The sequence below is a fragment of the Miniopterus natalensis genome, chromosome 8, assembly GCF_054644295.1.
Source record: "Miniopterus natalensis isolate mMinNat1 chromosome 8, mMinNat1.hap1, whole genome shotgun sequence".
NCBI classification, from domain to species: domain Eukaryota; kingdom Metazoa; phylum Chordata; class Mammalia; order Chiroptera; family Miniopteridae; genus Miniopterus; species Miniopterus natalensis.
Genome location: NC_142088.1, coordinates 48690775 through 48713867, shown reverse-complemented (window position 1 = coordinate 48713867; position 23093 = coordinate 48690775). Strand labels below are relative to the sequence as shown.

The window sequence follows — 23093 nt, the reverse complement described above, 5'->3', positions numbered from 1 at the left end:
TTAATAACTGTACTTTTAGATATTAACTTTTGCAGCAGTCTCTCATCTGAAATCTTCATCAGAGTGAAATGTTTTGTTTCAAAGGATTTGAGGTGTGTTGCTTTTGAAACAAAATTTTTTATAAGTCAGGGAAAACTGCAAAGTGTAATGAGTATGAAATAAGCTACCAGTGTTTTCGATTGGATACAGACAAGCCCATGCTTGCATGTTCCAAGAGAATATATTATTGGACCTGTTTAGCCTGTGATAATGACCTTTCTTATAAACCCCAATAGCATCATACTACTTCATTATTTTTTTGCCAAAGGGTGAGTAGCATCTCACAATCCAAGATCATTGTGATTACTTCATGGTATTTCTGCCAGAAGTTTTCACTAATTGCAAGTCAGCAGCCACCTGTTGCAGATTTCATCTTTTAAATTTAAACACTGCTTTTTAACTTTAAAAATTTAGTATAGTCAGTATTAAAAACCTGCTTCTTTCTATTTGGCACCATCCACTTTGTGTTTTTTCGTCCTAACTTATAGTCTGTAACTTAAGATGGACCTTATAAAGCAGTTCCAAACCCAAGTTTTTCTAATTTTAGTTTGTTTTACCTTCCCTTTAAAATCTGTAAGTATATTTATTTCACAGTTTATGTAGTGCCTATCCGAATACATATATCTGGGTGCTTTACAGTATTAAGACAATTTCAATACTAAAGCACTCAAATGGGATCAAGCCAAATAGTGGCAGAACAAAGCTACACCTTAAAACAATTTCTTAGTTTTCTAAGACAGGCTACAAAGAAGGTAACTCAGAAGAATGTGAATGGTAATATCCATAATAGAATTTTAATATATGTTAGCAGAATTTTTAACTCGGAGATCAGAAACTCTTCAGAAAGGCCATGCTTTTTATTTTTAAGGAAAACGAGTTCTTATTGAGATGGGTCTTGCTCCCAAACCAACTGTCAAGTAGTGGGGATAGAAACCTGACAGCCACCATCAGCACTCATGCTGGTAGTCACTGTGCTTTTCTATTGCTGACTTTTTTACTATTATTCTTATAGTAGTGCTGAAAAATTGTGATTTTATTGGACAGTAGTATTTAATAATTTGAGTTAAGTTCCGTATATGTTTAAGAAAAGATTATGAAATAAGATATACAAGTTGAAAATATATATTTTATAAACTGTGCCTATATATTTACACCAAAAATGTTATTTTAAAATCATAACAGTGTTGAAGTATCTACCAGAAGATAAAGCTAATAGGCAAAGCTTATATTAACTTTCATGTTTTAAATAAGAGAAGCCATTAATAATCCTGGTAGAGAGGGGAAGGTATAATGCCTATACCTATAGCCTTTTTTGTTAATATATGAGACTTAGTATTATTTTGTGAATACAGAAATATAAATAATTTAGATGGTGATTGATTTTGAAGTTTATTTCACTGTGATGATTATTTGTGTGCTTGTTTTAAGTTTGTCATACCAACAAAATTATAAAGCCCTACTCTAAAGATTAACTAGGGAAGCATAGAAATAACTTGAAAGTTAATCAGCAGGAAGGATCCCAAAACTCCCCTTTGTCTCATTCCTCCTCTAAAGCATTCTTTGTCTAGATAGCATCTTAGACTGGTACTGAGTACCAACCTAGGCAGAACTTTCTTCTTGAAAGGGTGGCAGGCTTTGAGTAAAGAAAACAAGGGTCAGGATATCCAAGAACCAAGTAAGCTAAGAGCTGTCAATAAATCCAGAATATATTGTCCTACAAGTAGTGCAATAGCAACTGGCTAGCATCTCAGATCAATCCACAGTATATATTATAGAATAGAACTATGCTTTAGAGCACTGCTTCTCTGAGAAACTCTTGCAGATTTCAAATGGCCAATTAATGAATGAGCTTCTGGACTATATCCTGTTTCAATGAAGAATTGCCTAAATTTCCTAAGTCCATCATATTTTTGTTAAGTGTAATTTAGAAACTTAAGAATTGATGTTTAAGAAATTTTCTGGCTATATAACTTTCTCCTTTTTCTGCCTGATATACTGTGGCATTTGCTAGCATATTTTTGACCCTTTCAGAAGGTTAGTCTCTTCCTTGATTAAACTAATCATATATTTTGGCATTTGCTGCCACAACTTGTAATTCATTGTCAACCACATTGGTTAATTTGAGAGAATTTATTATCTATTGAGCTAAAAGATAGGCTGCACTTTGGGGGCTCATGTGGAAGGAGGACTGCACATGGCTAATTTACTTATGATTTGGGATAAATGCACTGGGGTACACAGCAGGTGAGGAAGTGAAATTGGAAGACTGCTTGAGGATATCATTTTATTTAACTCATACTTGTTTTTGTTATTATACCTGCTAACCTTTCACACTGTCTGTTAATTTTCCTACTTTTATCTAAATAATGTAATTGAAAATCAAGTAGGTAGTGCCTTCAAATACCGAACTATATATTTCAGCAATACAGTTAATCTCCAAAATGTGGACCTGCCTGTGGGCACATTGGCTGACTTCTATAATTATTGACCATAGCAGTTACTAACTATAAGATAGAAATGTGTAGTTAGGGTGTTGCACAAAGGTACCTGGATGAGGGTGCAGTTGTACCTGAAATCTAGTCTGAGCTCCTCCCTCCAGCCAGGCTGTCTGCCTGGAGGACTGGGCACCTTTTTCTAATTCTTTCAACCAGCGGATACATTTCCTAATTTGCGTAAAGGTGAATGCTTTAGAAAGGCCCTAATTAGTTCCAGGTTTTTCCTCTACCTTACAGCATTACTCTACAGTGAAATTTACTTCACTGCCCCTGATGATGATTAGAACGGGTAAGGATTTAACAGCACTTTTAGCGCTTTAATTGTGCATATCAACCATTTTATTATACCGATGTTAGGAACATGGGTGGACTATAACAGTATGTATTGAAATGTCTTAGTACTCTATCGATAAGAGTATTTTTTTCTAGCAAAGTAAGCTATGTTTTGTTTTTATCCTGACCCTTAAAATTCAAAGACTTAATCCAGGAATTTCCTCAGACACTTTATACCATAGTATGGTAGAAAAAGCATGGGCTTTGGAATCAGAAAGACTTGGATTCAAATCCCAGCTTTATCTTTTGCTAGTTATAAACTGGGACAAATTAGGATTTCTGTCTTATTTTCCTCATCTGTGAAAATACAAATGAAACTATCCTGCTTACTAGGTGGTTGTGAAGATTAGAAGACAACGTATAAAGCAGATGCTAGGTGCTCATTAAATGGCTCCTTTCCACCCCTTCTACCTCAACACCATAATACCTACATTGTAAAAACCTAATAACTAGAAAGTGTGGCAGTTGTTTTGGTTAGCATTATCTTTAGTTTCCTAAGGGTTAACCCCAAAGCTCTCTTTGTTTTTATGCTGGTCGAAAATATTTCCATGGTATATTTCTGAACCTCATTTGAACTTTTTTGGCCAGTGTTAGAAATTTGAGCAATTGTTAATGGATTCCAGCACATTCAGGGTTATTGTTTCTTAATAAAGCCCATGCCATTAACTTAAATTTTTTATTATGATTTGCCTGTTTGTCTTGGAGATCAAATGCGGGGGGTGGGGTGGATCTGGTTAGTGAGAGCTTGAGCTAAATAGACCCAGTAAGAACAAACTCTGCTTGTTAATTGGGAGACATGTGCAGGCACAATTATTTAAATCTATTAGAACTGAATTTAGAAGGGAAATCCCAGATTAATGTTGTGAGTGAAAAAATAAGAGTCTTATTTTGACTTTTGAGGCTTTAATTTGAAATAACAAAGAGCCCCCTAGATATCATAATATCAGGCTTAATAAATTGTGTTATTTATAAATTATGAATAATTTGTATTATGATGAAGTCAAACCCTATCTCTGAGTGAGCGAGGCTGCTGAAACTGTTGAGTTTTTGCTGCTCTATATCATGCTTTGAAGAATGTGCTACCCCACCTGTAAACCTCATTCTAAACTTGTAGCTGAGAGAAAAAAATTAATTCAATATGTATTTAGGATAAAAAGCCTTTTTTAGAAGTTAATAAAGGTAATGTCTATATATGTTAACAGTTTCAGGCAGTTGTATTTATTTTAATGAATGAAAAATGTTAATTTGTTCTTTTTCAAATCATTTGTCTATGTAGGCATTAATTCATGGACTAAACAGACATTATTACTCTATTACTATTAACTATCGGAAAAATGAACTGGAACAGAAGGTAAGTTTAAATTTTTATGTTAGAGGAAAAAGGTATCTTTTTTATACCATTTAAACTAGGACCTGGAATATTTGAATTTGAATTGTTGACCTAGTTCATGGATGTGTTCCAAATGTTTTTTATCCTGATGAATTGCAGCATTAAAAAACAGAATATTTTATTGGATATGTCGAAGACATTTTACCTTATTGGTCGGCAGTAAAGTCAGAGAGAAAGTAGGAAATAAACATTCCAGTTTGGTTTTATGATAAAGTATAAAAATCTTTCCCCTAGTTCTGTTATTTTCCTGATTAATTTATCTTGTCCAATAAAACGACATTTTGTAACTAAATTACTAAATTGTTTCCCACATTAGAAAGGAATAAATTAGATTGTAATTGTGTACTAATTTTTAAAAAGTACCATGTTTACCTAAACTAAATGTGAGTCAAAAGGGAAATGCAGTTTGGGGTTTTCAGATATTTAGAGCTAGATTCTTTATTTTTAATTGATTTTTAGAGAGATGAGGGAGGAGGGAGAGAGAGAAAGAGACATCGATGTATGAGAGAATCATCGATCCAGTATGTGCCCTACTGGGAATTGAACCAGCAACCTTTTGGTGTATAGTATGATGTTCCAACCAACTGAGCTACATTGGCCAGGGCTACTGTGGTATATTTAGTTGATAGCTTGAAGTACATTCTCATCACTTATTTATTACTTATTTTATTTTATTATTTATTTATTTATTACATTTGAAAACTTTATCATTCTTTAGAAAATAGAGAAATACAAAACACTTGCATTTTTTAAAAGTTAAAGATTCTAAAATTGGCTACATTTAACATTTTCCTTCATATATTTCTCTAAGATTTAACAGACTTAAATCAGACTTTATATTAAACTTTATCAATATTGCACACACAAAGGATTAATTCCACGAGAAAACAGTTGAACAGGTCATATATTCACTGCTCCCAACATACACCCCAATATGACAAGCCTTGGAGTCAGCTACAATCATAGGTTCATTACTTATTTTTAATTTTACATAGAATAGGCAAAAAGGGGCATTACTTAGACACAAACTGAAAAATTCATTCAGCTATATAAGTATTTTATCAATCTGATATCTTACATCTAATTGTTTGGAAATATTCAGCTACTTTCATCATTTTTCTTTCTTTTTTTCTTGCTACCACATAAAGCTGGCCACCATCCTTGGCTTAAAAAAACACACATACAAATACACAAATTAATTAATGTTATAGTTATGTTCCCAGTAGCTCAGTTCAGATGCTTTCTCATTACCAAAAGCTTTGCCTTTACTCTTATCCTATCAACCTGTATACTTAACTCCAAGCCTTACCTAAGGGTCCCAGTGAAATCCATATCCAGGCATGGTAGGGATATCCTCCTGTTCTGTGGGAACTTTGCTTTTGAAGTGGTAGGAACATCCAGTTCTCAACTCTTAATTACAAGTCGCTTTATAGCACATGTAGTTGCAGCAGCACTGAAATTTCCCAAGGATACATTTTCTAGAACACTATCAGTGGCAAAAATGGGAAGCAATCAAAGAAACTAGAGATACTTTCTAGGCTCCCCCCCCCCCCCCCCAAACTACTACTCTTGTCCTCATGGGCTCTAGGAGGTGCGTGGGAGAATCTGGAGATTGTTTCTTAAAAGTCTCATAGATTATTTTGATTTGCAGCTTCTTCTTCAGCATAAGAACTTTGTACTGTGTATAGTTGCAAACCTCTAAATGGGTAGAGTAATTTTTTTAAGCTAAACTCAAACATTTCCAACTATGTCTTCAAATCTTTGTGGCTCAGGGATCTCACTTAAAGTATGCTGGTTCATTCTGTAGTAACCATTTTTCCCCCACATTGGATAATTGCATTAATCATTAATACAATTTTTATTCAATGATAGTCTGCAACTGAAGAACGTCTTTAGAGTAAGACTTTAAGAAAAATTATCTTAAGACTCTAAACTTGAAAACTTACGAACTTCCGAGAATATATACTCAACTAGAAGTCAGATTTACAGAACAACAAACTATGGTGATTAGTTCCATGATCACTCAGTCTATTCCCAGTTTGCTAATGTGATTGCATACTGGATGAATTTGTTGTTTTCTTCCCAGTTTCATGACTTTTCATTCTGACAATAAAGGAGTTTTAATTTTTTAAATTATAAATGGAATGTTAGAATTTGAATGAAATTTAGAGATTATCTAATGCAAACTCTCAATTAATAGATTATATAAACTGAAGCTTAGAAAATTTGACACAAAGTCACTCAGTAAATGGGACATTTACCTTCTTGGCATTTGAAAGCTGAGCTGTGTGAACGTTGAAGATATAGTGTGTAACATAGTTTCATTCATTCATTCATTCAACCAGTATTGACTGAGTGTCTGCTGTGTTCTAGAATCTAGACCCTGGTGATCTTGAAATAAACAAGGCAAAGTCCTTATCTTGTTGATTTCTCTTTAGTGAGAAGGAAATGCATTAAACAAGAAAAAAATTTTATGGTGAATACACAATACAATATACAGATGATGTGTTATAGAATTGTACTTGAAACCTATATAATTAACCAATGTAACCCCAATAAATTCAACAAAAATAAATGAAGGAAAAAATTCAGATGTTGATGGAATTATAGAAATAATAAAGCAGGTTAAGGGAAGAAAGATGTTTAAGATTGTGTGGGGTGGCTTTTTTATATAGCATAGTGAATGAAGGCATCTATCTCTAAGAAAGTGAGGAGGGTAGACCATGCAAAGATAAGGAAAACAGCCTTTGAGGCAGAAGAACAGCAAATACAAAGGCAATGGGGTTGGAGTACTCCTTAGATTATATAAATTTAGGAGAATTCTTATTAGAGTTTAAGTTAATAAAATTAAATTCATTAATTCCAAAAGTTTTTGTGAATTTCTCAAGACAAGTGAAGGAAATATTCTCCATATAGGAAAATAACTACTTTTTCTTTACATTTTTTAGATGTTGCTAAACTTGCATAAGAAGAGTTGGATGGAAGGTTTGACACTTCAGGACTACAGTGAACACTGTAAACACAATGAATCAGTGGTAAAAGAGATGTTGGAATTAGCCAAAAATTACAATAAGGTAAAAGTTACTTCCAATATGTATTTCTTACAATCATTGGAATATGTATGGTTAGATGTCAAGCATTGTATAGATATAATTAGTTAAAATAGAGTGGCCTACTTTGTAGATCAGATAGTAAATATTTTAGGCTTTGTAGCCATCCAGTCGGTCACAGCTACTCAGCTTCATGAAGGAATGAGTGGGGCTATGTTCTAGTGAAACTTTACACACCAAACCAGGCAGCTGGCTAGATTTCGCCCATGGGCAATAGTTTGCCAACCCCTTCTGCGGATCTGTTAAAATACTTTTACATTGGATGTCTCTTCATTATTCAGAGGACTTTTTTGTTGAAAGGAAAGGGGAACAAGGAGATATTAGATTTTAGTACTTGCTACATTAAATTTATTTTATGAACTTGTCTGGTTTTATATTTAATGAGTATTTATTGAAAACCTTTTATGTCAGGCATTGGGGATATGGTAAGACGCAAGGCCTGTCCTCACAGAACTTATTTTCTGGAAGGGAAAAAAGAAAGTAAACAAGTAAATGCAGCATAACTTGTGATTAGTGCTGCGAAGAAAATAAACAGGTTGATGTAAAGAAGAGTAACTAGGGGAGACCACTTTATATGAATACGCTAAAAAAGTTATATTTTGCAGAATCTCCTGAAAATGTTTATTGTATGCTAAATGTATGCAGCCATGATAATGTTTTCGTTCATAGTTTTATGTTTTTTTACAATTTTGAAATTAAGAAAATGCTTGAGATATGACTAAAATGTATCTTCTACGTTGTGTTAGTTTCCTAGTGCTGTCATAATAAACTACCATCAACCGGGTGTCTTAAAACAATGAATTTATTCCCTCACAATTCTGGAGGCTAGAAGTCCAAAGTCAAGGTCTTGGCAGGGCCGTGCTCCCTCTGAAGCCTCTAGGGGAGGATCCTTGCTCTCTTTTTCAGCTTCTGTTAGTCCCAGTCTTTGGCTTGGGATAGCATAACTCCAATCTCTAGAGTTAGGATTTCAGCATATCTTTTTTTGGCGAGTGATTCAATCTGTAACATGTATTTTCAACTTTTTGACCAAAGCCACATAAAAGAATAGGTTTTAAATTTTGACCCAGTACAATGCAAATGTGTGTGTGTGTGTGTGTATACATATATATATATATCCATATATAATTGCAACAAAAGTTTTATGAAACAATATTTATCCTTATGTGATATATTCTATTTTCTTTTTCATTTGACTCAATTTCATTGTTTCGATTATATGTATAAGTATTATACACAAATACACATAGCTTACAACCCATTAAAATGTGCTGAAAATCTAGAATTTATAAAACATATATATTTATATACATTATGCCATGCTATATTTACAAATATTTATTGAATATCTCTGTGCAAGTTGCAATGGAAAGCAGGGTTTCTTCCTTCATTTATAGGAACACAAAGGCAGTAAGACAAGGTGTAACCAGAGTACTACAGAGTACTAGGTCAAAATTGGTGTATTCCATAATACCTTAGTATTCAAATTGTTCACAGGCCAGCTGCATCAGTATCACCTGGGCTCTTCTTAGAAATGCAGACTGTCATTCCTACTGAATCACAATCTACATTTTAACAAGATTTCTAGAAGATTTGTAGACTCATTCAAGCTATAAGTTAGAGAACACTGCCATAGAGGAGTTCATGTGAAATACTGTAGAAGTTCAGAGGCTTGTGTGTTCAGTTGTGGAAGACCCAAGAGACTGTCTTAGAGAATAACAACATTTGAACTAGATGTTAAAGCATAAATAATACTTAAACATACAGAAATATGTTACCCTAGGCAAAAATGAACATCACCAGTAAAGACTGGGAGAGACAGAAAAGACAAGGATGTGTTTTAGAAACTGTTTGACTAGAGTACATAATGCATGAGGAGTGACAGTGGGGAGTAAAGTTTTTTTAAAGTTATTGAAGTCAAGTTATAGGGTTTAGAATATCAGGATAGAGTTATTTTTCTGGTGCATGCTATACCCAGACCTGACTTTAGAAACGTAAGAACCAGACTTTAGAAGCTTAATTTGACAGTGGTTTAGAAGGAGTGCTGTAATGGAGAGTCTGTTTAGGAGGAGCTTGCTATTACCCAGACAGAAGGGAGTGAGTGTCTGGATTATCATAGTGGCAGTGGGAACAGAGGCATCACTAGACGAATAAAACTGGCACCTGTTGGGTAGATGAAGTAAAAGAAGGAGGAGGAACCAAAGATGAATTCAAGGTTTCCTGCCTGGATGACTAGACATAAGGTGGTACTATTAATATTTTCAGTTTAGGTAAAAGTGAAAGGATTGAAGAAGGAGATAAAGAGTTCCATTTTAAACAAGCAGTTAGAAATATGGGACTACAAATTAATGATGAGGGGTAGAGATTATGAGCTTGGAGACAGTTAAAGTTGATATCGGGCCTTGACCGGTGTGGCTCAGTTGGTTGAACATCATTCCCTGCACCCATAAGCGCCTGGTTCTTTTCCAGGTCAGGAAACATGCCCAGGTTGTGGGCTAGTAGGGGGTGTGCAGGAGGTAGCTGATGCATGTTTCTTTAAGCCCCTCCTCCTTTCTCCCCCTTTCTCCTCACTTCTCCTTTCCTCGCTCTCTAAAAATCAATAAAAACATATTTTTAAAACAACTGATACTGATTATCACACCAAAATAATATTTCTTCTTTTTTAAACATGTCTTACCAAAATAAATATTAACCAAGACACAGTGTATAAAATTGGCCAAGTATAGCAATGTCTTTTGAGAGAATGGAGCTTTGAAAAAAGTTGCTGGGCCCATACAAACTAAATTTCAGCAGAATTAGGTTGGCTTTTGAAGAGCATGCCCTGATTTATGTGTAGTGTTCAAGCTGGAAATCTCCTTTGATTCTAGATTGTAAGGAAAATATTTTTTATCTTCCTAGTATATGTTTTAATGCTGTGAACAATAAAGAGAAAGAGTAGTTTATCATACTTGAAACAGTTAACCTTTTATAAATTAAAAAGTTATGACAAATTGTTATTCAGCAGACTGTAGGAATGTTTTTTATTTCTTTGCAACATTACAAGTAAATTCATATTGGTACCACTGCCAGGAAATAACCTATTTATGGTTACTGCTGCCCATCCACAGAAGTTTTTGCTATTTTACAGTTTTAAAAAATCTCTGTAGTACTTAAAAACTTGTAAGGTTTGGTTATAAAATGAAAACAATGTGTAAGCTGTGATATGAAGGAGTCCAAATTTGGAAATGTAATTCCCTCTGTGATTGAAAGAATGTGGTGGAGTTTTTAGTAACACTTAAAATATAAAAAGAAAGGCCCATGCTACCCATTTTTCTTAGTATTCTTTTTAATTGGTTGGTATCTTAAATTAAGGTAATTATTGTTGGGTGCCCGTTAGCTCCTAAAGTAAAAGATGGTTAGAAAATAATTAAATTTCTTTGTTCTGCCTTTTCAATTTTAAGTCTGAATTCCACACAAAGATTCTGCTTAATTATTAGTCATGGATTTCTCTAATTACTGAACTTCAACACCCACCACTGTTATTCCAAATTTACTAATTTATTCATGCCAGGTGCATCAATTTTTAATTGATATTTGATTGGATATTTATAAATGAATGTGCAAGTGAAAAAATGAATGATATAAGAGCATTTTTAAGAATAGCATAGACATAAAAATTTGCAATGTTTTTAAACATGTAGCCCTATAAATTCTGAGTTCTGGCAGTTTACTTTTCAGGTAGAAATATTGCCTACTTCGAACCTGAAAGGAACTTTGGGTATATCTTTAATGTAATTATATATAAAATATGTAATTATATGATTATATTTGATTTATTATAGTAGCTATATTAAATATGAAAAAAATTTATGCTGTAAGATTAGAAAAACAAAATAAGATATAAGTATTGGGAAAATCAGGTCAGTTATCATTATTTAAGTTTGATAGGATATGTTTTCAGTCAAACAGAAATCCAAGAGACTAAACTAGAAAACTGTTAGAATTATTATAATCGAGAATTATATAGCTGGTAACCATGCAAATGATGGTATCAAAAAATTGCATATCTAAAGAATTCTTGTAAAATAATTTTAAAAAACAGTAATAAATTGGGCAAAAGAGCTAGGAAACTCTCTGAAGACAAGTGGCATGTAAACATGAAAAAAAAAGTTCAACCTTATTAAGTAGTCAAAGAAAAACATTACAATTATAGAAAATTTAAAATTAAAAAAAAAAAAAAATGTTTGGAAAAATGCACCACTGGTAGGAAAGTAAAAGTGATATAACCTTTTTGGAGGCCATCTTCCAGTTTTGTCTTTCAATTTTAAATACATATAACTCTTTAAACCAACATGTTCTCTTTTGGTTCTCTTTTAAGGGTTTATTATGAAGAATAAAAAACTACAAATACCAACTGAGAGAAATATTTGCAACCTGCTGTTATGAGTAAAAAATTAAATTGTATAACAATATTGAAAGTCCCTATTATGTTACCTTCCCTTCCTATTTTTAACATATTATGTTGTTAACAGTGTCACCTCTCAGGTGCAAAGTAGGGGAATTATATATACTTTATGTAAATCCTGAATTATTTTCAGTTTTTTGCACTAAGCAAGTGTTACTTATACCTAAGATTGTCACAGTGGCTTAAACAAAGTAGAAATGTATGTCTTTTGCAATTCAAGGCCAGTATCAAAGTTTGAAGTCATCACAGACCCAGAATTCTTGTCTTTTGCTCCACTTTCCTTATATTGGGTTCCATCCTTTAGATCTCATGATTTCAGAGTGATTGCTATGGCTTTAGCCATCCCATCTGAGTTCTAGGCAGTAGGAAAAAAAGAAAGGGCAAAGAGGGATATCTCCCAGCTAAGTCAGCTCCCTTTCAGAATCTTTTCCATAAGTCCCACCCAACACACACACACACGTGTGCATACTCACATACACATAGGATCTTTATTTTATATCCCTATTTCATGTAATTACATTTTAAAATTGGATTGCCTATATGATTTTTAGAAAGAATTTATGTTGATCAAGGCCACTTAATAAATCATAGATTTGGCTTTATTATTATTCAGGATGTGTCTTTTAAAAGTAGTAATTTCATGAATTACTGTGAATGTTGCTTTAGTCTCTGAAGACTGATAGGACTGTGTTTAAGTCACAATTTCATCACTTATTTGCTCTATGGCTATATGTGTCCCCATCATTCTTTGTGCACACTCCTTTTCTATATATTTCACATTGCATTCACCAATTTGAGATTCACCAGGCAAGTGAAGCCCAAATGTGAGCTCCTTGGAGAGTATGAACTATCTTACTTAGAGTACTTAATAGTGATTCTTGAATGTGTAAAATGATAAAAATTCCACTGTTGAGGACATGCATAGTGTATACTGGAGTGTTACAGCTTTTCCAAAAAGAGAGTTGGAAAAAAAATGTTATAGTATAACTACTACTGGAATTAACTTAAGATTCTTCCAATAAGATAGTGCCTAATATCTTTGTATATAAAATGTAAATTAACTACTTCACTGGGGTGTTTTAAGGATTCAGTAAGTTATTATTTATAAAGCATATGTATGCTAATATTTAATTCCTTATGGTTGTGGGAAAACCAGTTTTATTGTTTTCTGTACTCATACCTCTTACACTTTCTTGGATAGTTTTTTGATTATTTTATGATTGTTAATTTTATTTTCCCAAGTATGTTTTATAAAAACCATTTTTGAAACTTATTCTCTACTCCCAAACCCTCACTGTGATTTTCAGTTAATAGCCAGTATATTGACTTGATATAAAAATCAAGAAAGAAGTAAAATACATTATTGTGAAGTCCACTAGCAATTATGCAGAGATGGTTTAATACTGAAAAATACTATATAGGTGATTTTAGAAAGTGTGTACTTTAAGTGGGATTTCGGCATGTTAGAGAATAAACAGACTTAACATGTCAAGGGGAAAAAAGAAGCCCAAGGAATAGTTGGAGAAATATGAACTGGAATAAGAAACATACATGGTGTAATAAAAGCAGAGGTTAAAGAAAGGAGAAGAGAAAACATGTATTGGACTCTGAGATGTTCAGAAAATTGAAAACTGAGTCCACTGGAACGCACCTGGTAGACATTCTTAAAAGACTGTTAATGAAGTACCAAGGATATGAATCCATGTTTGTTAAAGGGTAAATAAATGGTAGAATTTGAGATACAGGTTTTCCACTTGAGAAGTGTGACCATTACCAGAAAAAAAAGAGAATGAGATTAATTAGTTTAGTAAAAGCCTCTTTGAGATCGGGGGTATGTCTGAGGGGATTGTGATAACATAACAGACCAAATTCCAGGAATTTCTTAGAACTGTGCAGACCGTGCATGATGGGATAGCCATCTGGGGGTCTTTGTTGATAAACTGTTAAAAACGTTTCTAGTGTGAATAGCCACAAACATTTTCAGTGCTTTTTTGTTGGTTGAGTAAACCGAAGAGCACGAATGCAAAAGCAAAATTTGATGCCAAATCACAGAAGTTGCCATAAACACAGAAGTTCCCCTAGTGAGGACACTGCCTGTGCCTGAATTTCATTTGTTTCTGCTGCTACCATTTCTCAATTTTTCCTGGTGACTCGCCAGATTAGAGTTATGAATGAAGACAAACTGGTCTTGCCCAGATGGTAGGTGAGATTTAGGTAACTTAGGTAGGTGGAGAGAATATTTTAGGGGGTTGATGTGGTGATCTGGTCTATCTTAAAATGTAAGAGATGTGCTTACTCTTTTGTCATGGGGGTTTGCAACCTTAGTATATGCCTAAATCTACAGCTGCTCCTCATTTTCCAGATGGCATCTATGGCTGGGAGTACTTTTTACCATCTGCACTTCTCAAAGAGTTTGTGAACTCTCTATTTTAATTATTGGAAATGGAAAAACTAATTGGTAAAGTTGTTATATGATGTAAAAGATTTTTAAAATTGAGTTTTTACATTCTACTTAAGCTTTCATAAAAGGCCAGTGCTTTAAATGACTTTTGACTTTCATCTTTGCATAACTGCCATCTTTGATATTTGCAGTACTCCATAATAACTATTTTGTGCATGAATTGGTATTTTGAGCCAAATTCCAAAACTCTTACCTCCTTCCAATATTGTAAAGTACTGTTGTTGGCATGTGCATAGAACAGCTAACACTGAATGGGTATAGAGTACAAACTTAAGTGGATTGTTCCATTCATCTAATATGTTTTCAGGTCAGTAAGATATAGTGTCATAATTTGTAAAAGTAATTGAGAAGGACAAACTATGTAAAACATTGAGATAGTGAGAGAAGCAATTTCCCAGTTAGGAAATACTTTTTTAACTAGCTGAGAATAATATGAGTGACATCTGACTCTTAAAATGAACATATTCTCTGTCTAGGGAATTCTGGATTTGGAGTGTTATTAACTTTATTTTTCCTTTTTGCAGTTTTATGAGTCATAAGTCTATTTCCTAATGATGTGTTGTAAATAAGTATACTGTAATCAGTAGATACAATACTTATTCACCATCTCTTCTTTTAGGCAGGTTCTACTAGGGAAATTCTCTAGATAGTTTGTCCATTTATAAAATTAGACACTTGCCATCTTTGCTCATTTTCAAGTTCTCTGTTTACAAAACTATTAAGAAGGTGTGAAATGCAGCCAAACTTCCCAGTTTATGGGAAATGTCTGATGATTGCATTTCCTACATGTTCATTGTTCACACATGAAGAAATTTGGCAGCTGCAAGATTATTAAGTTAGAGTATCCAAATCTAACCCTCACTGGGACTTTTGGTTTCCTGCTTTCTGCTGCTACCATCTCATCCTCTTTTGTAACCATGTTTGAGGTAAGTGCTGTGGTATTCTTTCTTAAGGCCAGTGATCTTGAATGTTCTTTGTTCCCCATTTATTGGATGCTATGAATAAATCATAGACCTGGAGTTCCCCTGATGCACTTCTTACCCTCCAGTGTAGCAATCCTTCAAAGAATTCCAGAACAGTTTCCAAATGGTTAACTGGTGGTGCAGTTTGGTATTTTCAGTGCCATTTACCTATTTCTTGAAGTCTGTTTTCAACATGATGGTGGTAATAATTTTCATTAGCCTGAAGGATATTCTGAAGATTAGTAAAATTGCTTTTTTGTTCAATAAATTTCTTTAATGAAAGATTCTGTGAATGAAAATTATGGTAGCCATTACCTTTGGTGACTGTTCTGCAGTGAGAAAAGTAAAGTTAGGGTTTGAAACTGTCCTTTGTGTTTCGTTCGCAGGCTGTAGAAGAGGAAGATAAGATGACGCCTGAACAGCTGGCAATAAAGAACGTTGGCAAGCAGGTGAGGGGTGCTGAATGGGCTGTGCAGTCGCGTAACAAGAAGCTCTTACAGAGTGAACACTATTTTAGGGCCTGCATGACTTCCCCCTACCTGTTCATTCTACATTTCTCTTCTGTCGTGTAAATGTGATGCTAGTTTTAAAGGTCACTGAGTTATTTGATGTCCTATTCTCTGCCATCTAAAGAGAAGTAAATCACAAATATACCTGTGAGATCTTTAGTGAAAATAACTTACTAGAAATAAATTAGGAACTTGTGTCCTGAGTTAATTTTTTAAGTATTATTTTTACTTGAAATAGTATTAACAGGGAAGATAATAGAATGGTAGATTTATTTCATATGTAAGTTTTTTAATGATATATTTAGCAATATGTAGGTAATGTTCCTGAGGAAGCGTAGAGCCCTGTTGGGTTATACTGAGTGAAGAGAAAGGGTTTTAAGTACTTGCTCTTTCACTTTTCCAAGATGAAATATATATTTTAGTTCCTGTTTTCTGAGGGTGGGGGGAGCACACCAACCAATTAAAAGAATCTACAGATTAATTAGACTGTTTTTTAAAGAATGTTGATTACATTTTTTCATTTCATGGAACATGGTTATCATATTGCTGATGTTGGCAGAATCTTGATATTTCAGATGCAAGACACTAAGCTGTCTTTGCTTTCAGCCATCCTACCATATGCTCTGATCCCATCACATCTCACAAGCTATGTAGGTTTGGGCCAGGACCATTCTTGGATGGGAAATCTCTAAGAATCACCCAGCTGCCACAAGAAGTAATGTAGATAACTGAGGGAAGTGTGTTACCAATTCACTACAAAACCAGTTACTCCAATAGAGCAGTAGGGGCAAAGGTCTGACAAAAATATCACAATTGGTAAAATCAAATCTCACTTCATTCTACATAATATAATTTAAAAACAACAAGAACCTTCCCAAACCAAAATGAAATATAGTTCATCTTATTTTCTCATACTGTGGGATATAGTTACCCCTGTTGTCTTTTGTCACTACTTATTTTCATCTAATATGTAATATTAGATCACTAACTTGGAGCCTTGTACTGTATAAAATTCAGTAACTATTTTTTTAATAAATGACTCTGAAGCTATAGTTTCTTTTTTTTTAAATGTATCTTTATGGATTTCAGAGAGAGGGAGAGAGAGAGATAGAAACATCAGTGATGAGAGAGTCGACATTGATCAGCTGCCTCCTACACTCCCCCGACCAGGGATCGAGCCTACAACCTGGGCACACATCCCGACCAGGAATCAAACGGCAATCTCCTGGATCCTAGGTCAATGCTCAACCACTGAGCCACTCCCGGCTGGGCTGAAGCTATAGTTTCTTGATGTGTAGGTTTTATATAACAATTAGCAATAAATAAAAGGACTGAATTAAAATAAAAATGAAACTGAAAAATGTATAATTGGCAAAGTGTAATGATCATTAGAATCATTTTTTAAATGTAGTACTTCACTGGTTTGGCTTATTGCACAGCAAAAGCAGAACTGTCTATATTGGAATTAGACCAATAATTGTCTTCTCCTGCCAGTCTTTCTCAGTCTCTTTCACCTAAAATGCCCTAGGTCTTATTTCTGAAATAAAGAAAATTTAATATTGTGGTCTAGTTACTTGAGATTATTTGTAGCATGTTGTATGTATCTCTGGGTTGTTTAAAGAAATCAAGTACACTGAAATTGTAGTTTAGAAGAGAACAGCCAAGAAATAATTCCAGTGATGAACATTTGTTTAAAGTTAGAAATCTTGGGTATTTTAGCAATACTCACAAGAAAATAATGATTTAATTGGAAGTTTTTGATTGTGTGCAGTATATATCCTTTATCTCAAAGCTTTCAAATTTAGCTGAAGTACTTCATTCAGCTCAGCATTAAACATAAATATAAATTAAGATTTTAATTTAACTTCTTTTACTAAAATACAGTTTTTCAGGCTTTTATACATATATATTTTATTGGTTTTTAGAGAGAGAGGGAGGGAGAGAGAGAGAGAAACATTGATTGGCTGCCTCCTGCACACCCCTGAATGGGGATCAAGCCTGCAACCCAGGCATGCGCCCTGACTGGGACTCGAATGGCAACCCCTCAGTGCCCAAGAATGCCTGGCCAATTTTAAGCCCTTTTAAACTCAGACATTTCAAATATAGATTTGATGATGTTAAACTTAAAGGATCGTACCTATATACTTTTCTCTGATACATTTTTTTTTAAATAGCTGCATGAAAGATTTATTCTTAACATTTTAGAATTGACCCAAATTGTATTTAGAATTTTAAAATTCTAACAGTGGCTTTTGACCCAAGAATATTTCCTGAATCATTGAAAGCACTGTTCCTGAAATATTAAAATTATAAATTAAAATTTTAAAGGAAGTGATGAGAATTTGCATTGAACTCTTACCTATTTGACATGTCTGCTTTGAGTAAAGTACCTCTCCGACATTCAATATATATGAATGGCAGAAAATATACAAACATACTCGGGCTTAATACACACCTATAAATGCTTATAGCTTTTTAATAGATGATTGCAGGTTGTGTAGAATTTTGTTACTCTTTATATAAATTTTGGTAGAGTCATGGCATTAATTCAGTCTTTCATTGTGTAGTCTATTATTTTATCAGTTAAATTTTTGACAGATATAGAAATCCTAAAAATGTAACAGTATATAGGGAAAATTAATATATATAAATTTAGGTTTGGCTTTGTTGACTGATTTCATCAGCTACTGGAAAAAAAAAACACCACACTAATTTGTCTACCAGTAATATGGTTCTTTGTCTTTCCTTATTTTTTTCTTTTAGGACCCCAAACGTCATTTGGAGGAACATGTGGATGTACTTATGACTTCAAATATTGTCCAGTGTTTAGCAGCTATGTTGGATACTGTCGTATTTAAATAAAGCAATGCAGAAAGCTTTTAGTGATACTTTCAGTGTATATTACTCTATTGTTCCTAATGCTCCAAATCAAGGGACCTCTGAAGGTGTATTTGGTTAAATGTAAGACATCTGGCATCATTTGCAGCACTGTAACACCTTCAGTCTCAGTTGTGCAATTACTTCTGTTTCTTTAGTCAGGGTCGTTGCAGATTCCAAAGTTGTATAAGAATACATCAAAGTGGACAAATTTTGTTAAGATCCCATTTAATATTTGAAGAAATCAGTAACACAAATATATTTTGATTGTTGCTTACAAAATAAAGTACATTTACAATCTATGTCTCCTGAGGTCTTTTTGGCACTGGGTGGAATTGACAGAGTAACATCTGACAGTTCTTTAGAAATCTCACACTAAGATATGTTTCCCTGTACATTTTAAGATTTTATAACACATAAAACATCAATGTGATAATAAAACTTCACAAATGTAAAATGATTGCCATTAATGAGTGGCCACCTCATTAGTGGGTAATGCAGAAAAATGCTGACATATTTCATTTAAGGCATTTGTCACAGGTTAATATTATGTACACAATGTATCTTGTTAACATACCTTCAGGATTTCAGAAGAGTGCATTGAAGAAGGCGGCAGTTTTGATGTAGACTTTATCAGAAGAGTACACTCGACCAATAGCGTTAAGATTGTGTGGGAATTGCCTGCTTCAAACTCCACTAGGCTTTCAGCTAAGACAGCCACAGAAGGTATGCTGTATATCTTCAAAAATGAGAAAAGTAGCCATAATGTGAGTTTAATATAATGAACACATAGCAATGATTTTGTTATTGTTTTCTCTCATCTTTCTCAAATTAACTTAGTTTTCTGATAAAGACAAAAATTTGACTAATGGCAGTTTTTGTAGATGATCTCATCCCACAACCTGATGTACATAAGTTTAGTCCCCATTAATGCTTACTCATAATACAGCATTGTGCTGGGTACACCAAAGGGTATTGGCAGAACATGGAGACAAACATTTAATTCTTATCTGTATCCTTTGTGAAAATACAGCAAAAATGTTTCTAAGGCTTCATTAAAGGAGGGTTTTACTTGGACACTTAGAATTTAGACTTAGCCCCTAGTAGAGGTGGTATGAATGAAGTGGTAGATGGAATTCCTTTCCTGTTTGAACAATTCCAGGCTCATTGCTTGCCTAATGAGAAGTTAGCAGAAACTAAAAGTAGAAATGTCTTAAATTTCCACTATACTTCAGTCTCTTTTTGGTGGAATAAGATATTCTGAGTATTTCTTGTTTTTCCTGTGGTTTCTTCTTTTAAATATGGTGACAGTATATTTTATGTAGGACATGTAATATGTATTAATTGTGGGATTACAACAACTAATCATTTACAATTAAAATATAAGTGGAAGTTAGTTTTCCTTTTGCCTAATTTAAATGTGTGTGGGCTATTTTTTTTGGATACATGACTTTTCCCTTTACATAAATAAGGTTCTATGACTTACTTCACAGATATTGTTCATTAGAGCCAGTCAGATTTTTCCGTACAACATGCCCTCAGAAGAAGGCCTCAATAATGCAAGGGTTATTCTCAACATCCTGTTTGGAAGTACCTTTTTTTTTCTACTTTAGCCCCCTGAAACTATCTCCTGAGTGAGTACAGTGACTGAGAAGGCTTACACAATTCTTGTCTTTTTTCCCCTTAGTGGTCACCTCATCTTCCTGGGCTCCCCACAGCCACACACCACTTTCTCTCACTTGGTTCATGTTGGAGACATTCCCTATTTCAAAACCACATCAGAACCCTTCCTCCTACCCAAGATGTACATTTTCTTTGTAGATTTGGAGTCTGTCAAAATTAGGGTTCCCAAAGAAGCAGCTCATTGCTTACACCTTCCTCTCAGAATCTATTGCAATTTTAGCAGCAGCCTGATGGGCCAGGCTGTCAGTCATTGAAAGGACTTACTGAATCCCAAGTTCCATGGGCCACTGCAGGTGTGCGTGTCTGTGTGAGCGTCTGTACTAAACAACTAAAGCAGCGCAAAACCAAGAGTTGCTTACCTCTGGTACAGAGATGTCCCTGCGTTACTCTTGGACTTTTGGATGGGGAGCATCCAAAGTTCCGCCCTCACTATTCAGTGTGATCTGCCCGGGGCTGGAACCCCTGGGTCTCCTGGGAGCTTACTTACATATACAGAATTCAGGCCCCACTCCAGACCTAAATTAGAATCAAGACTCCTGGCTGTGGTTCACTTGCGCTCTAAGGTGCAGGTGTGCTCACCCTGGGACGCCTTGGTTTTCCTCGAGTGAGTACAAATGCTAGGCTGAGCCTGGGCGGAGGAGTCACTGCGTTTAGTGCTGATAAAGGGAGTGCCCGTTTATCTCCTAATCCGGTTCCTTAAAAACGGCAGTGCCCTCTAACCGCTTTCTCTTCTTTAGCACCTCGGTTCATCATTCTTCACTTAAAAAAAAAAAGTCGATTCAAGGTGCTAGGAAAGACAGCCTCAAAAAAGCGCCCAGGCGGAGCCTCACTCTCGCTACACAGTCGAGGCCCTGCGTCCCGCTGAGGAAGGAGGGTAACTTGGGGAGCAGTGGAGAGGGGAGACACTGGGGGACAAAGACCTTAATGAGAGAAGGGAGGGAAAAACAAGAGTAGCCAAAACCGAGCAAAAGCCTCTCGTGAAAAATGGCGGTGGAAGGTAAAGGGCTGTAAAGCAAGTGTCAAATAGTGTCACAACCACTGTCCCCAACCCCGCGCCCCAGCGCCTCCACAGCCAAGGCCCTGCTTGTTTATCGAGCTTCCAGGCAAGGAGCCGAGATGCGCTTCCGAATGGAAGCCGCGTCCGGCTGTGTGTCTCCTGGAAAAGCGTCTCGCTCGAGCCTGAGACATCTGGTCATCAGCCCCCGGCCCCGGGCCGCGCGCGCCGGCCTCGCCGGCGGCGCCGGCTGGAGCCGCAGCTGGTGCGCTCGGAGGCGACGGCGACGGCGACGGGCCGCCTCGGGCGCAGCCTGAGCCCAGCCGGCCGCGGGGACCACCGGAGCCCGGATCTAGAAATGCGCGCGCCCGGGGTTCAAGCCTGGCTAACCCCGCTCAGTCCCTGCCCCGGACCCGCCCCGCGTCCCCAGCGCCGCTCTCCCTCGGGGTGCTGCGGGAGCCCGCGGACGACAGACGCGCTTCTTGGAAGGCACAGGCCCCGCGGGGCGGAGGTGCCCGGCGGCGCCTCGGGCACGGGAAGAGCGTGTGCCCCGCAGCCCGCGCCAGACGACGCTCCCAGGCGGCGGCTCCCTCTCAGGACCGCCAGGGCCCTGGGGGCCTCTCTCGCGCCACTCGGGGACCTTAGACAAAGAGCCAGAGCCGGGCTGGTCCGGGTCCGAGCGCCGGGCGCGGGCGTGAGGGCGGCGCCCCCGCCGCCAGCCCCAGCAGGGCCCCGCGCGGAGCCGCCCGCCTGCGGGCTCTCGGGGCTGAGCGGGCTCGGCGGCGGCGCCCCTCACCCCCGCGCGGCCCCGCGGCCCCCGGAAAGCCGCGGGAGGGCCGGCCGGCGGGCGCCTAGCGGGGGACGCCGCCCGGGCGGGACGAGCCTCTCCTCCTCCGCGCCCTCGGGCCCAGGCCGGGCTGGCCGCCCTGCAGAGCGAGAGCTAGGTGTCTCCCTACACCTGGGGTCGCTTTGGGCCTCGCGCTAGGTATTTGTGCCAACACCCTTTTAAATTGCTGCTTTTCTCTGTATCTCCGCAGATTCTTCCGCATTTTAAAATCACTGGCATGGATTCTTTCCCTCTCCCCCGATTATATAAACACTACACGCGCACGCGCGCGCACTCACACTCTCTCTCACACACACACACACACACACACGCACACGGGTCCCCAGGAACGCTCGCTGCGTTGACACCGCTTCCACTCTGTCTCCCCAGATGGGCGCTCTCGCGGACCCACGTGCCCGAGGACTCGGCCCTCTCTTTTTCCAGCGAGGCTTTTGGACCTGTGGCAGGGCCAGTGCCGGGCGGGACTGCAGGGCGGCGAGACGGGCGGGGCGCGGGGCGCGCGCCCCGGGGCAGAGGCTCCCGGGATCCTAGGCATCCGAGCCCGCTGATAAAACATTTAGCTGAGACCTCGCAAACATCACTGCCGATACACTGAGACGCTTCAGCCCGACGGCTTAGGAGCCTTTCAAAACTTACAAAGATCATAGATTGTCAGTTTCTGTGCTCGCCCAAGAAACCCGACCCTTCCCGAGGTGGGTGGGTGGGTGGGTGGGGGAGTCACCGCCTCTCGCCCCCGCTTCCCCCTCTTCCCGCCCACTTTTCCTCGCTGCGGCTCGCGGCAGCCGTGATTTAATTTATTTGTGTGTTTAAAAGGTGCGTGTCGGGGTGCGGGTCGCCGAGGACACGCAGGACCCGCTCGGGAGCGATTGGCGCAGGTGTTGCGTGCTTGTGTATTAACTGGAAAAGACAGGCTCTGGAACTTTTACAGGGCGAGAAGAGGCCACCGGCTCGC

At 37.2% G+C, this 23093-nt stretch overlaps 1 protein-coding gene across 1 annotated transcript in view; it reads left to right on the top strand.

The window, feature by feature from the left end:
- PSMD14 (proteasome 26S subunit, non-ATPase 14) overlaps window positions 1-18919 on the top strand; it is a 69884-nt gene extending 50965 nt beyond the window's left edge. Inside the window, exons 8-11 of the mRNA XM_016196530.2 lie at window positions 4144-4218; window positions 7206-7331; window positions 15618-15680; window positions 18504-18919. Coding sequence (XP_016052016.1) covers window positions 4144-4218; window positions 7206-7331; window positions 15618-15680; window positions 18504-18602 — 363 coding nt within the window. The 3' untranslated portion in view covers window positions 18603-18919. The remainder of the gene's footprint in view (window positions 1-4143; window positions 4219-7205; window positions 7332-15617; window positions 15681-18503) is intronic.
- Window positions 18920-23093: the final 4174 nt, after the last annotated feature.